This window comes from Varanus komodoensis, unplaced genomic scaffold (genome assembly GCF_004798865.1).
Source record: "Varanus komodoensis strain SLA01 unplaced genomic scaffold, ASM479886v1 scaffold66, whole genome shotgun sequence".
Classification (NCBI taxonomy): domain Eukaryota; kingdom Metazoa; phylum Chordata; class Lepidosauria; order Squamata; family Varanidae; genus Varanus; species Varanus komodoensis.
The window spans coordinates 2,743,420-2,758,978 of NW_025336296.1; the positions used below are offsets into that span (position 1 = coordinate 2,743,420).

The 15,559-nt window shown below is 44.6% G+C and overlaps 1 protein-coding gene across 1 annotated transcript in view; it reads right to left on the reverse strand.

Moving 5' to 3' along the window:
* Window positions 1-2,795: 2,795 nt before the first annotated feature.
* Window positions 2,796-15,559, reverse strand: part of HHLA1 (HERV-H LTR-associating 1) — a 48,336-nt gene continuing 35,572 nt past the window's right edge. Inside the window, exons 11-13 of the mRNA XM_044450420.1 lie at window positions 6,800-6,950; window positions 5,487-5,569; window positions 2,796-2,839 (exon numbers count right to left, since the gene is read on the reverse strand). Coding sequence (XP_044306355.1) covers window positions 2,796-2,839; window positions 5,487-5,569; window positions 6,800-6,950 — 278 coding nt within the window. The remainder of the gene's footprint in view (window positions 2,840-5,486; window positions 5,570-6,799; window positions 6,951-15,559) is intronic.

Below are 15,559 nucleotides of genomic sequence, written 5' to 3' on the forward strand. Positions count from 1 at the left end.
ACATGAGCCCTGCAGTAGGAACTTAATAAGAGGCAACATTCCATGTTGAGAGACAGGTGAAAGTCTAGACTGCATCACAGACCCAGCTGCTCTGAGTGTTGAAAGGCCTAGTGGATGTTGGAAAAACATTAAAGATTCGGTGGATGGCAGAGCACGGAAATAGGCAAGTTGGTTTATCCTATATAAGAACATAAGAACAGCCCTGATGGATCAGAGCCAAGGTCTGTTGAGTCCAGCATTTTGTTCGCACAGCGATAACAAGCAGCCAATGGGAAAACGGTGAGACATGAGTGCAACCGCACCTTCCACCCATGTTCCCCAGCAACTGGTGCACACAGGCATACTGCCTCTGATATTGGAAGCAACGCACAACCATCCAGACCAGAAGCCATTCATTTCCTCCATGAATTTGTCCAATACTTTTTAAGACATCTTGCAAAAACAAATTCCATAATTTAGCAATGCACTGTGTGAAGAAGTCCACCCTTTATCTGTCCCGAATCTCCCACTAATCAGTTTCATGGGAGGGCCCTTCTGGGTTCTAGTATTCTGCAAGAGGGGAATAAAACGTCTCCCTTACTGATTTTCTTGATACCGTCCATATGTTTGATGCACACGTCTTTGCATTCCTCTTCCTGTCTCCCTCAGCTAAGTTATTTTCTAAGATAAGCAATCCCAGTTAACTTTTCCTCATAGGAGAATTGTCCAGTCTCTTGAAAATTTTAGTTCCCCTATATATAATCATTTAAATTTCCTATATACTAATAGCAAGCTCACTGTGTGTTGATCCTCATATACACTCTGGTTCACCTGTTTGCTTCTTTCAGTGCCAGGCAAGGACTTGTATCTGCCCAATATTTTAACTATTAAAGTGATTTAAAAGAAATTGTATGTGGTATTTATTGGATCTTATTACTACTGTGCCTTTGGTTTGATTGAACTGTGGTTATTGTGTGGTTTTCTGGTGGACTTTTCTTGTGTTTCATTCCTTTTATTTCTTTGATGCATTATACATGTTGAACTAAATATTACTGTTTTATTATTGCTATTAGTGGATTCTGTAAGCTGCCCAGAGAGTCATTCTGACTAATGGACATGTTAAAAGTCTATTAATAAAAGAAAGATATCCAAAATGGCACCGGCTGTGTACAAAAGGGCAATATCAAAAGGGTTGGGGGAAATCCAGCTTTCACAGAACTACACAAATATCAATAGGATATAACAAAATCACTAGGCAAACAACCCCATGAGGGCTGAGTATGCCTCCTTGCCTTCCAAAAAGGGAGGGTGAAGATGGGATGGAAATGTCCAAATGTGCCACCAGGTCATCTCTAACTTATGGTGACTCTGTGAAGGTAAGTCCCCCAAAAAGCCCTTTCCATGACAGCTCCATTCTGCTCTCCCAAGTTCAAGCCCATGGTTTCCTTTGTAGATTAAATCCAGTTCATATTTGGTCTTCCTTTTCATCTCCTGCCTTCAACGTTGCATAACTTACTTGTCTTCTCCAGATGGTCTTGCCTTCTCAAATGGTCCAAACAGCAGGTCAGAATCTACCTGACTCTGGAAATGCCCATCCACTCTGGAATTCACAGACTGGATTCTTAGAAACCTGGGTTGCTGATTTCTCTGACATCCCTAAAGAAGAATCTTAATCTTCACTTTAACTGGAGGTGAAGTCCAGTCCTTCGCTCAAACAGTTCAGCCTCCTTGTACAGAGTCACTTAGGGGTTCTTGTGTACATACAACTTGTGGAAACCCTTTGAATGCCCATGTATCCTGACAGAGGATAGTCTTCTTATCTGAAGGAACGTTACAGGATGAGCCCTCTGTTTGAGAGCTTGCCAGTCCTACGCCTGGTTTACAGATAAAGAAGCAGAAGAAAGAAATTTATGCAAGGTCTTTGGAAGGTACAATGGATGATGCCAAGAGATAATTCCTGCCATGGGACTTTTTCAGATCAGGAACTGCGGGCAGACAAGGGATGGAGAGTGATGGAGACATGTGTGACAGAAAAACAAAAAAAACACACAGTATCCTCAGCCACCTCATAAGAAGGCCAATGCAAAAGCACCCCTGAGAATCCTGGGAAGGAGACAGAATAATGGAAGCCTTGTTTGCTGAAAATGAAAGTGTGGGGGAATTTAGGAGACACATTTTGGCCCAGAATGGCCACATATATCTGGGAAGCAGCCCTGTCTGAGCCTCCGCAGAGCTGCTGCATTAATATATAGTGTTGACTATTTATAGAATATTGAACTAGCCAGACCAATGTCCCCTCATTTTAAGGCAGCTTCATAAGATGAACACACATGCAGGTGAGCTCAAAGGGAGGAATAGCCTGGGCAGTAATCCAGTGAAATATGTGTCACTTTTAATCCTCCCTCTCCTGCAAGAAAAGAAAAAGAAAAGAAAAGAAGGGAAAAAAGAAAAAACTAGACACGATTGCACTATAATTCTTGTTTGTGTTATTTTATTTAGATCTGGTTTAACATGGTTTCATACTCAGTTGACAATTCACAGATTGACAGTGCAATTGACACACATTATAAAATGCAATATACAAAAATAAAAAAAATACAAGTGCTGCTGGCTTCTTGCTTGAGTTCCATTTTCTATTTATTAGAGCACTTAAATTATTTCCTCGAAGGGAAAATAACCTATCATTTGTTGAAAAACTCATCATTCTTCCTTGTTCTTCTAAATAATGCACATCAGTGATTTCTTGCACTGGACAATGGAACAAAGCTGAAGAATTTGTGCAGGGGTTCTTGCTGGCAGTGATTCCTCTTGGGGATTTAAATAGATTTACAAATCATTGCAAGGCATTTCTGCTTTAAAGCTGGAAAAAACAAAGAGAACAAAAAATGATCTGGTTTGCATATATGGAGATGATTAAGTAAGGCACAGTGCCCATTTATACTTCCAAAATTAACATTCTTGTCACCAGGGCCAGTCGAAGACATTTTTCTGCCAGAGGTAAAGCACAAGACGGTGCCCTTTGTCATTCTGGGTAGACAAACCAAGCAGCTGAATCTTTCCTACTAGTGATGGAGCAGCAGCGTGCCCTGCAGCAGCCTAGCTGGGGAATGCAAGCTGGTTGTCCAACATGCAGGCTCTCTCCGTTGACACCTTGCCGTCATCTCCCAGAATCTGATGCCTGAGGCATGCAGCCTGCTCTGCCTAAGCAGAGGGCTAGTCCTCACCATCTCTCCCACACACCTCGCCTTCCCTGGTTCTACCCACTATCCTCTGTGGCTTCAGCTCCTCCCCCTGCTGAGTCCACTGAGCACGGACAAAGAGTAATACTCCAAAGACTTGAGGCAAGAGACATCATAACCAGCCACCTGGGAAATGGAGGGACTGAATGGGCTTGGTGGTGGTTCCTTTCTGAAGGTCATCCATGCCCTATTCCTTCTTCCTTCTTTCTAGGGTTTGGTTGCAAACTTGGGAAATGGATGGTAGGAAGATGATCCATTGAGCCAAGTGGTAACTGTCCCCTTCTTTAAGCTTGGAGGTGCAGGAATGAGCTAGGAAGGTTAAGTCCTATACACAGTTACCTCTGGATACATTGAACAGAATGGGAGTCACTTCAGGGAAACATGCCAAGAAATGTAGCAATGTATGGGAATTGAGTTTGCCGGGACAGATCACTCTGAGTTTGCCATCACAGCCTTGAAGGGAAGTACAAGCAGGACTATGTTCTCCAAAAATGTTCACAAATATCCAGAGTTGTGTTTGCATTTGAAACCTGTTTCAATTTCAGAAGAAAAAGCTATTTGACGGTTCACAAATCAAAGGGTAGCATTGTGAAAGCATTCTGTGCTTTAATCTGTGAGGAGAAGTTGCACAACTGTGAAAAAGACTTATCTTAAATTTGTCTGAATGTTCCCATTCATGCAAGTCCCCGTGGAAATTGAAGGAGGAACTAGCATCCCGCTATACCTGGAGAATCTGGGCAAACGTGGACATTGCTTGTTTGCCTATCCCTGGATGCAGGAAGGAAGTTTGCTAAGAAGGAAGCCTATAAAAGACACAAATTGTGGGTGCCAAGTTCACTGCTTAACAGCCAGGGTGAATCTGGATTTTATATGTACTATTTATATGCTTTGTTTATTTATTGTATTGGAAGCCGTCCCGAGGCTCATGCGAATGGGACGGCATACAAAAACTCCAAATGAATGAATGAATGAATGCAGTGGTTCAAGAAAAAGGGAAGGTTCCAGTTTTATCTGGGATAACAGTCAGGTCTCCTTAAAAGTCATAGTAAACCTGATGCCCAATTCAAGATTTTCCCGTTGGTACTAGCAGTGGAAAGGTTACTATTTAGAGGAAGCTTAGGGGTGGCAAGAGCCCTGGTTCTCTGGAGCAAAATTGGCCAGTTATCTCTCTCAGTGCTTAAGCAAAGTCAAGAACGCAGCTGAAAATAATTGGATATACACTGAAGTGTAAACTGGTACGGCCATTTCTTTTTCCTTTGTACAGAATCATATCGAGGGGAGTAACGAGCAGATGGTCAATGCGGGGTTAGAGTGTTGGACTGGGACTCAGGAGATCTGGGTTCTAGTCCCACTGAGCCCTGAAGCTCACGGTCATTCACTGATTCTCAGCCTAAGCTATCTCACAGGGTTGCTGTGAGGATAGAATAAAGAGAAGGACCATGAAAGCTGCCTGAGGTTCCTTGCGTATAAATATAATAACACATAATGGTAAAATAATATTAATAATTAATAGCAATAAGTGCAGAGGGATTGTATTGGGAGCAGAATCTGTATCATCTGGGCAAAAAATAAACTGATGAGAGCGGCTAAATTACTTGAACTAATTTGGGCACTCTGGGTCAGGGTATATGTTTATGGGAAAAGCCCTTGCTTTCATAATCATTTCCTGGTTGTTTTTAATCATAATTTTTGTGTTCTTTTAAATCTCATATTTCACCTTGGAAAGCTTTTTGACTACAAGGCAGCTTATACATACATCTTAATAAATATACAATCCATACATGATTGGGTGGGAAAATGATCAGCTTGCTTTCCGTGAAATACACGTGTTAGTCATTTAAAAAGTGTGCAGACAGAGGCACAAAGAAATTTGTCTTATACTAAGTCGGATCTGGAGTACATTTCAGCCAGTCTTGTTTCCACTGGCTGGCAACAGCTCTCCGTGTTTCCAGGTAGGAGTTTCCAGCTCTGCCTGAAGATGCCAAGGCTCCAACCTGAGATCTTTTCCCTGCAAAGCACCCAGCCATGGAGCTACAGGGCAGGGTCTCAGATCGTTACGTCCCTAGCAATATTCTTGACCAGTTCATATTTGAGGTCTTGCACAGTCAGAAACTAGATCTGTTCAATCCTGCCGGCCAGAAGAGACTTTGCTCCATTATATTAGAGGAAAGCTTGGGTTGCATCTTGACTGACTCATGTTTACAGTAGACCTACTAAAAACAAAAAAAGGATTCAAGAAAGTCCACACTATGTGGGAAATCAACTTACTTTTAGAATAGGCTGTTCTTTGGACTTTCTCACAGATATATGTTGCATTTTTCAAGAACCAGGAATAGTTTTCCATACAGTACCTAAACATTTTAACCAGAATACAAAAATATGTATGCATTGGTGGACAATACATGCCGGATCAACCCAAAGGGTGTCAGTGGTACAGCATCAGAAACAGTGGGGACAGCAGGCTTTCCACGGTGGTCAGATGCCTACAAGTAAAAGCACAGACCTCTTCACCCAAATTTCACAGTAGGCAGAGACAAAGTGCCTCCAATCCAAGGGAGAAGCCAGAAGCCATCAGGACTAGTAGCCATGGATATCCTTCTCCATGAAATTGTCCAGCCTGCTTTGAAAGGCTTCCAAATGGGAGGCCATCCTTGTGGATCACAAAAGTGCATTCCTCACTTCAGCTGTATGTGCTTCAAAGGAGCACTTCCTTTGATCTGACTTGAATCTCTTACAATTCAATATGGCGCTAGTATTAAGGGAGAAGGCAAAGAAGAAGAAGAAAAATGCAAGCCCAGACTACAACTTCCCTATGGCCTCTGTATGTAGCATGCATCATTTTGTAGCTCTCTACCTCATTTTCCTTTTGTCCCTTTTCTTCTAAATTAAAAAGTCCTCTGGACATTTTCACTGTCCTTCCCTGAGTCCCTTCCAGCTCTAAAATACCCTTTTTGTGATGGGACAACCAAAACTACTGGGTGGTGCTCCAAGTATAGGACCCATCATCAGGGTGTGTGTGTGTGTGTGTGTGTGTGTGTGTGTGTGCATGTGCGCGCGCACAGACGTGTGTAAACTTTTAAATTTGGTTTTAAATATTGTCTTGTAAATTCTTATGATGTACTCATAGGTTTAATATGGTCTATTTGAGATTGAATTTTTAAAGTGCTGTTGTGAAGCACCCAGAGCACTTTGGCTGTTGGGCAGTATAAAATTAATTCAATAAATAAATGTGTATCAAGTGAGGACTTTCCCCCCTACAATCTGCAAAGTTTTGCACTAACTTACACTGAGTCTTCTTCATACCCATTTTCTCAAATAAAAAGGTCCTTTTCTAGCTTTTCAAATAGTTAAGGCCATAGCAATAAATACCAACTTGCCAGATTCAATTGTTGACATTCTGTATTTTCCCTCCCCTCTCCAACTTCTATATTTGATAGAAATCATAACTCCCAGTGTTGAAAAAAATTGCTGATGTTTTCCAACATGAACTCAAGAGAATATGAACTTTTTTCCTGCCTTCTTCATATTTAGATTCCTGAACTAACACAAACAAGCCAAGTGAGTCATATTTAATCCTTTACCTTGCAGGTTTTTCTCTCGAGTACCTTCTGTCCCTTGTACAAAAGCACTGCTGATAAAATTTGCATAGCTCCATCACACAAGGTTTGAGTGTTTGAATTGGGCTGGAAAGTGTAATCAGAGGGCTCCCTTTCTTGACTCCCTGTGGACATCCTAGGGAAGAAAATAGAGATGCAATCCCAAGGAGCTCATGTGTTTGGCATATCAAATGCATCGGAATAAGACATTTGTAGACAGATCAAATAGTGTATTTATAAAAGGCATATGAAACTGGCTTCAACTGAGACACATCATTGTTCCAGGTGGCCCAGTATTGTCAACACTGACTGGCAGCAGCTATCCAGGGTTTCCAGCAGACATTTGCCCAGGCCCTGACTGCGCTTTAGAAGGCCAGATCCTGAAGATGAAACTCAAATAATTTGGCCACCTAAAGAGAAGGAAGGACTCCCTGGAGAAGACCCTGATGCTGGGACAGCAAAAGAAGAAGGGGATGGCAGAGAGTGAGGTGGCTGGATGGAGTCACTGGGGCAGTGGGTGTGAACTTGGGTGGACTCTGGGGGATGGTGGAGGACAGGGAGACCTGGAGGAATGTGGTCTGTGGGGTCGTGATGGGTCAGACATGACTTCGCAACTAGCAACAACAAACCTGGAAATGCTGGGGGTGGCACATGGGGCCTTCTGTGTGCAGAGGGAAGGTTCTGCCTCTGAGCTGTGCCCATTCAAGCCAAGGAAGAATGCTCCAGTGGCCCATCAAAGAACAGTTCCAAAGGATTCTGGGAGGAGATTTGTTCCCTCTTCCTTCTAATGGGAAGCTTGGAGCACTAGGCTATGGCAGAACCCCCTGAGGGATTCCCCTGGGCTCAGTGAATGGGGATTCCTTGGCCATCCAAACTGTGTCATTCTTTGAAGAGAAAGGGACTCTTACAAGTGGGGATGAAGATGGGCACGATGCTTTAAAACAGATGGACTACTGTGGCAGGATCTTCACTGTGCTCCAATGTGCCTTTCCTCTCCAGGTTCAAGCTGTTTGATGGGTGGGTTAAGAGCAGGAGCCGTACGATGGAAGCAGAAGTTAACAATGCATGGTCCTCCTCTCTGGAAGGCAGATTTCCAGGCCCAGTGGCCACTGTTTTGGCCGTCAGGCTAGCAGAGTCATAGTCCAGCACATTTGGCGGGCCCCACGCTTGGGACGGCAGATGTAGGTAATCCTGCTGTACGTGGAACTGCTTTTGGCGATGCATTTTCTCTCCAGGTTCAACAGTGTGTTTTTGCAAGCTGTTTTAGCTGTAATCTCTTTGCACAGGGTAATTGGATTCCAATGCTTTGCATTCTTTATGGTTTTACTTATGTTACCTGATAGCAGAGGTTAGGGGGGTTACCCTTGGAGTAATGAGGCACTGTTGACATACACCCGGGTTGTGGGAGACGGCCACAGACTTAATATATAAAGGCATTTGCTGCTTCAGCTTCAAAGAGAAATACAAACTCCTGGATAAACTAGCATGCAAGGTGGAATTCGGTCCTTTAAAGCCACTGCAGCCTGTAAAGTACCCATTTCTCTCTGCAGAGGTATCTCCACTCCTCCAGGCAGTACATTTGGGTGCCTTTGGGCCACTAGTTATCCCTTCACCAAACGTGCCTCGCAGAGTTCTTGCACAGCCCAAACGGGGAGCAGACTGATCTCTTTGAAGGGTAGAAATGTGGCACCAAAATATCTGGGCTGATGCAGATTCTGCAGCAGTGATGAGAAAGGCATAATTGTGTGCCCATATGGAGGGCAGGGAACGCAAAACAAAAGAGGCTCAAGATCAGGCCACCAGTCCACTCGACAGAAATAGACAGCCTACTCCTACGTTGTCCTCCTGCAGGGTGTTGCAACCCGAAATGTTTAATGCCAGGCCTTAGGTGGAAAGGGATTTCTCCATCACAGTTTCATGTCCGAATGATGGGAGTCAGACCACAGACGTCGGCAGCTCTCCAGTCTCTAAATGTGATCATTGCAGTGCCCAACCCTTTGCCCCCAGGATGCTATTTGTGTCTCTGACAGCCCCACTGCCAAAGTTACAATCTCAGTTGCAGGTGCTGCTGCTGAGGATCCTTGAGAAATCGTCTTTTGGGCGGCCTGCTAGAGACCAGGGCCTGCAGAGGGCCTGCTTCTCAAAGCATCTTCCAGAAACTCAGAGGTAAAGTGTGTGTGGGCAGATTCTGTGTATGCACAGTTATGTGTGTGCTTGGAAGTGCAGTCACAGTCCTGCCATGAGACCATGCATGGCCCTCAGGGCCAAAAACTTTGTGCATCCCTGTCTTAACTCACAGAAAAGTCTGAAATAATGACAAAGCTGTTGTTGTGTTTTTTAATTAACATGAACTAAATACAATCACAATCTCTCTCCACAGCAAAGATATTTTCCTTTGGTTGCTTGCAAGACTGGGGTCTCTCCTTGCTGATGCCAGAGTGTAGGACATGGAATAAACAGTTCAAGTTGCGACAACCCAGATTCAGGCTGGACATCAGGAAGAGCTTCCTCATTGTCAGAGCAATGTGACTGTGGAACCAGCTGCCTAGAGAGGTGGTGGGCCCTCCCACACTGGAGACATTCAGAAAGAAACTGGGCAGCCACCTGAGTGGGATGGTGTAAATTGGTGACCTGCACCAGCATGGGGCTGGACTCGATGCCTTCATGGCCTCTTCCAACTCTTCTATGATTCTGTAATTCTTCAGCCACATAATTAGCTGGGAGCTTTTCTTGCAAGATCCATTAATCAAGGTGCTCCCTTTTCTTAAATGCTTTAGATTCAACGAATCCCATCTGGTGAAAAGACAACAAAGGCAATTCCATTCGATGGGCAACCAACGTCTGCCACCCTCCCTATCCCACCTTTTCGTCACGCCTCCCCAAAGAAGCCAGAGATAATGAATCCCTTCTGACCATTTGGAAGGGAAGAGGACTTTCTTGGTGGCTGAGCACAAGCACGCACACCTGTGCCATCCAGGGACAATAGCCTTTTTCTTCTCCAACTCCCCGGGCCTGGCTACCTGTTTGAAATGAAACAGTTGCATTCAGTTGAGCAAGATATATACATTTCAGTGGAAGAATGGAATGAAAGAGAGATTGAGAAGAAGCAAAACTATATATACCTGTTATAATTTCCAGATATGCAAGGGAAGGCTTTTCGATCCACATTTTCATCTCCAGGACTTCAAACTACCCTTCTGCTGATGATGGATGTCCCAAGCAGAGCATCAGAAGGCTTGAAATAGTCACTCACCCAGCCAACCTTACATTGGTGCCTTCCAGATGCATTGCAGCCCAACATATTTGAAGGGTACCCGGTTGGAGAAGATTGTATTATCCATTTGCTGCTTTCCAGTCATCCACCTTTTTCTTTTCAGTGGCCTGTGGCCAGTTTCAGTGGACTGATTTTTTTCAGCTAGCATTCCACTGACTCATTTTGAAACCATAAATATATGCATGTTAAAGAGGGGTGCCCTCACTTCAGCAGGTGTGGCACAAGTCTCAGAATGCTGCCATATACCACCTGGGTTTAGGTGCTGGTCACCACAGTCCCCATAGCCAGACCCCAAAGGAAATTCCATAAGTTTAGGCAGTGACATTGATCGACCACAACAAACCATTTCCAACCATTTCCCTCTCCATCAGCAGTTAGACTCTTCATAAAAAGAAGGTGTCTTAGTTGCCCATTCTAGACCCAAATATGCCCAAAATGCTTTGCATTACGACAGGCAACAAGATACTGTTTGGGGAAGATCCATTTCCTCCCAGGTTAGAGGAGGGCTACAGCTAGACTAAGAGGGATCAGGAAGTTCTGAGAAGAGCAGCATGTGATGTCACTGTCTCTGATAACAACGAAGTAACTGCACAACACCCCTGTGAGCCCAGCTCCTCTACATCACTCCATGCATGTTTCTGCTCAGCTGAAGCATGATATCATGCCATTCCAAGGAATGATATGCAGCTCTCTGGGCCTCAGAGGCTTTGAACTGTCTCTCTTTCCAGCTTGGATAAGACAGAGAGAAGGAGAAACTTGTAAGTCACTTTGGATCCTTGTAAGAGGGCCAAAAAAAAAAAAAAAAAAGGCAGGGAAGAGCACAAATACAAGGATGAGTGCAAAGGTAGACTTAAAGTTCACTTAGTCACCTGAAAAAGAGACTTTGAGCTTCATAGCCACAAAACAAAGTGCATCTCATTGTGACTAGTATGGGAAGAAGGAAAGACATGACTCAACGAGCGATTTTAAAGGGGTCACTCTGGGGATACAGTCTCAGGGGAATGGAAGTTCTGGGGTTCTGCCAGTTCAGGAATGCAGCTGGAGAAGGAGCTGCACACAGCCTCCTCGTCTCCACTTTCAAACAAGGGGACACAGCACACAGGTTTCAATGAAACCTGAGTCCTCTGAGGCCAACGCCCTTGTGTTCTCGGCTTACCACGCAGGATGGCTCTGCTGGGTGCTTTTGCTCGCCACCATTGTGTTCTGTCCTGGGCAGCACCTGCCAAATGTCAGCCTCAGTTCCAGTCAAGAGTGAGCAAGCTGCAGCCCTCACACTAATTTAATGCATCCTTCATTTGATGCCTGGCAGGAACACATAGCGAGACTGAGAAGAAGGGGTGGCTGAGCAAGGAAGAGAAAGGGATGGGTCATCCACTTCTGGTTCAGGTGCTGCCCACAGATGGCTCCAGCCATACCCATCAACAATTTGCAGAACCTCACAGATTGCCCTCAGCACATTCATGGTTGCTCATCATTCCTCTATGCATTCTTCCTAAGTGCAAGAAAAATATTTAATACTTTCTTTTATTGCTCTCTCTCTCTCTCTCTCTCTCTCTCTCTCTCTCTCTCTCTCTCTCTGTGTGTGTGTGTGTGTGTGTGTGTGTGTGTGTGTGTGTGTGTGAAGGGGGAAGGGCATTTCCCCATAGTTGTCCTTTTTTGGGGTGGAGGTCATTATATGGATAAATTTTGTATTGGAAACCTCCTGAATATTTCCTGATGCATGTGTTATTTTAAATTAGCTACCTACTTCATGGTGCCTTTCTGACAGCTGAAAGACTGATATTACAACACCAGAAGGACACACACTTATCCCCTATAGCGCAGTATGCAAGACCATGCAATGCTTTCAGCATTTGAACAGCTGGTATAAAGATGCAGTCTGAGAACTGATAATAATTTAGACATTGGTCTGCTTTGGTTGGTGTGTAGTTCTTAGAAATCTGCAGAAAACTTCCATATCTGTAGACATGCACACAGTTTTCATGCGCATGCATTGCAATCAATATATTCCTAATGGTGTAATCACATTTTTCTTTCTTTTCCTCATTCTTTTCATTTGTTGAAATTTTATAATGCAATACATTCAAGACTGGTAATCTGTAATGTCAGCAGTGACTACAGATGTGCATCTGGTATAACACAGATCCCGTGGACACATTTACACAAACACATGGAGGTCCAGGGTGTGAGCAGCTCGGGGAGCTACAGGTTTGTGGAGGTCCTCAGCAGGATGCCCTTCTGCAGCTTCTGCCATAGTTCAGAGGCCCACGGGGGTTCATGTGGTGGGGAGGGCTAACTGGGCAACTGCACTCTGCTCTGCTGTGGGAAATTACAGTAGTGAGTCCCAGCCACAGTCGTTCAGCACTTCCCTGTGTGTTTAAGAAAGAGGATGCCAAGGCATTGGAGCTTGGCACTGGGCTAAGGATGCCAATGTTCAACCAAGCACAGCACAGTCATTGTTGTCCACTGCAGAAGTGTGCCCTCGTTTTCTATTTTCTTCTGCCCCTTTTACCCAACCAGCAACCGTGTTTCATAATGTCAAAATGTCCTGTACATTTTGATGACTCTTGCATTGGAAGTGGAAGCATGGGTCGTGTGGGTTTTCACACACATTTTACCTTGCTTACCTCAAGGTCTGCTACTCAGATTAGGAAGCATAGCTGTTGATTTTTCTTTTTCTTTTTTGAGCATTCAGAAGGAAAGAGCGCTTTTATTTGGATTGGACCAGACACCATTTTCCTGCCAAATCCATGGGGAATGGAAAGTAAGGGTGCCTTCTGTGCCTAGATGCTTTCATTTCACTTCTATTTCTCTAAGAGGTTTATATTAAGCATGAGATGCATATATCACCACACCAACGAATGTCCTCAGAGGAGCTGAACAAACCTGAGGCATGACTATTAGAAATGAGCATAGTTTGTAGCCTAAGGCAAATTCCTTGAAACACTTTAATTAGCATCAAGACCAGAACCTTGATATATTTTAGTATCTCCACATGGTTGCACAAGTGTAAGAAGGAAGCACCCAAACGAATATGGAACATTTAGAATGTTGGATCTGCCTGATGCAGAAATGAGGGACAGAGGAAATGGATCTACAGAAAGGAACTTCTGTCTAAAAAGGTTCATTTCACGCGACTAGCAGGGAAGGAACTGCACTGTACTGCAAAATGGGTTGTGTAAGGCAGTGGTACTTACTGGAATGTACCTTTAATAAGATTCCGGGCCTTTGTGAAGGTGTAGCTATTGCAGACAAAGGTAGATTTCCTGCCAAGGAAAGGAGGTAGAAGATGAAAGAGCAGCAAGGTCAGAATATGTATTGTGTTAATTGTGTCGTAGAGCAGGATCCCTCTGGGACTGATCTTGTGTTGGAAGTAAACAAACCTTCCCCCTCCATTCACTTGTCGTACAGTCAGTACTCTTACCCAGTGGTGGTTCCAGCATCGGGGCAGTGTCTCCACACCAGGTGTGAGTCTGAACATTTAACGTGCAGTCCATGAGGCTGAACCTGTCCACAAAGCAGGTTCAGCACCATGGATACCCCCTTAAAGCTGTGCATTGGCATCACTGACCTCAGCTGCTCTTCTCATGCGCACAGCTTGAGGGCTGGGGATGGAATGGAAAATATTAGTCGCTTGTCCATCAGGAAGAGCAGCACCCTGTGCCATGACTCATCTTAAGCTTCCTGGGCAATATCCAAGGATGTCCTTCTGCTCATGCAAATTGCGTTGCACCAGAGTTGGGGACCTCTACTGCATCATTTGCCAATGGCAGGATCAGGGCCTGAGTCACCCTGCAAGTGCCAGCAGAAGCAGAGACACCTCTGGAGGTGCTTGCAGGGCCTGGAGGCCTGCAGAGAAGCCCTCTCTGCACCACTGCTCTTTGCCACAGGAACATGAGCCATCGGGATGGCTCTCTTGCGCTGGGGCTTCCTCCATCGCCCCACCTGAATCTTGCCTGTCTGCTCACTCAGCTCCATCCTAGGTCTGTTCCTGCCTTGCCTGACCTCACCCTGCCATGTCTATTCCAGAGTCTATCCTGTCCTACCTGCCAGCATCGAGGAATTTGCAAACTTGAAGATAAAATGGAAAGTTGCAGGCAAGGTGTCTGCCCACCAAAACGCAAAATTAACTCACCTGCCTGCATTTGATGAGGTGCTTTGGTTATTCTAGAAGAAACTGGATGGAGCAAAGATGTGTAGGTTTCAGCTGCCGGACAAAATCAGAAGCATGTGCTTCACCATTAGGACAGCAAAGATTATTTTTGTACCACAAAGGTTCTCACAGAAATGTATTACGTCTGTTCTTCAGCCAGGTCAGGGGGCACTCAGATGATTTTTTTTAAAAGAATTAAGTCCTTTTATTCAACCATCATTTCAACAATCAAGGGTTTTAGATATTTTAAGATCTTTTTTTTTTCCTTTGTCCTCTCTCCACAGTCACATTTTCTATTATTTGCCTCCCTTTCTTTTCTAAGTTTTTGATGTGTTGTTTTATATGGTATTAATAATTGAGGTTTTACTATGGTACCATCATCATTTTATATTGGGTAAGTCGCCTTGAGCACTTGGTGGAAGGATGGGAGATAAACGCTTGTAATAAATAAATAAATAACTAATATTCCTTCATGTGCAGTTGCACCTAGTGGTCACTTCCCACTCCGGTTTTGCAAACATGGGAAACCAACCAACATGCAGGCTGCACTTCGAGGATTGCTTCTCATGTAATGCAAACTTACATGCTGTGAGAACAAGATTTGTGCACGTACATTTGTACGTATGCACATAAAGCTCCTTCTCACAGGAGCCAAATGCACAGAGAGATACATTGGCTGCAGCTGCCCCCCCCCATTGGATGAGCTCTGCAGACATCTTGCTGTAATTCACAAGCACTTAAGCTGCACTTTGCCCAGGGAGGCCAGAGAAGAGACGAGCTAATGACTAGGTGAGCTGCAGGGAACTCCCCTATCACAAGTGACATCGCTGTCCTCACCTCGACGCCACAGGCCTCAAGGGCAGCCCCACTACAGGACGGAACAGCCCATGCACAGGCACACCAGCCAACGTTCCAGTGGCACAGCAGTGCCAATGCTGGGAATGCTTGAGACCTCGGTGCCTGATGGAGTGCCTCTCCAAGACTGAATCTCTCCAGGCCCTACAACCAACCTCTGAGGCCTTCCTTCCAGTGCGACCACCAAGGATGGTTCAGAAGATGGACAAAGAAGGGGGCCTTCTCAGGGACAGCCTACCCACCACCCCTACATTCTGGGCCGATCCCTCCTTGAGGCCCCAACACTGTCAATTTTCAGCATTGGGTTGGAATGTTCCATGTTCCCAAGCATTCAATGGCATATGATGGGGAATGCCAGCTGTTTTTACAGGTCTAATTTTGATGGAAATTGTTTTAGTTGTGCAAATGGTTTTAATTGTTTTCTTTTCTTTATGTTGCATTTTATTGTAGTTGTTGTTGTACT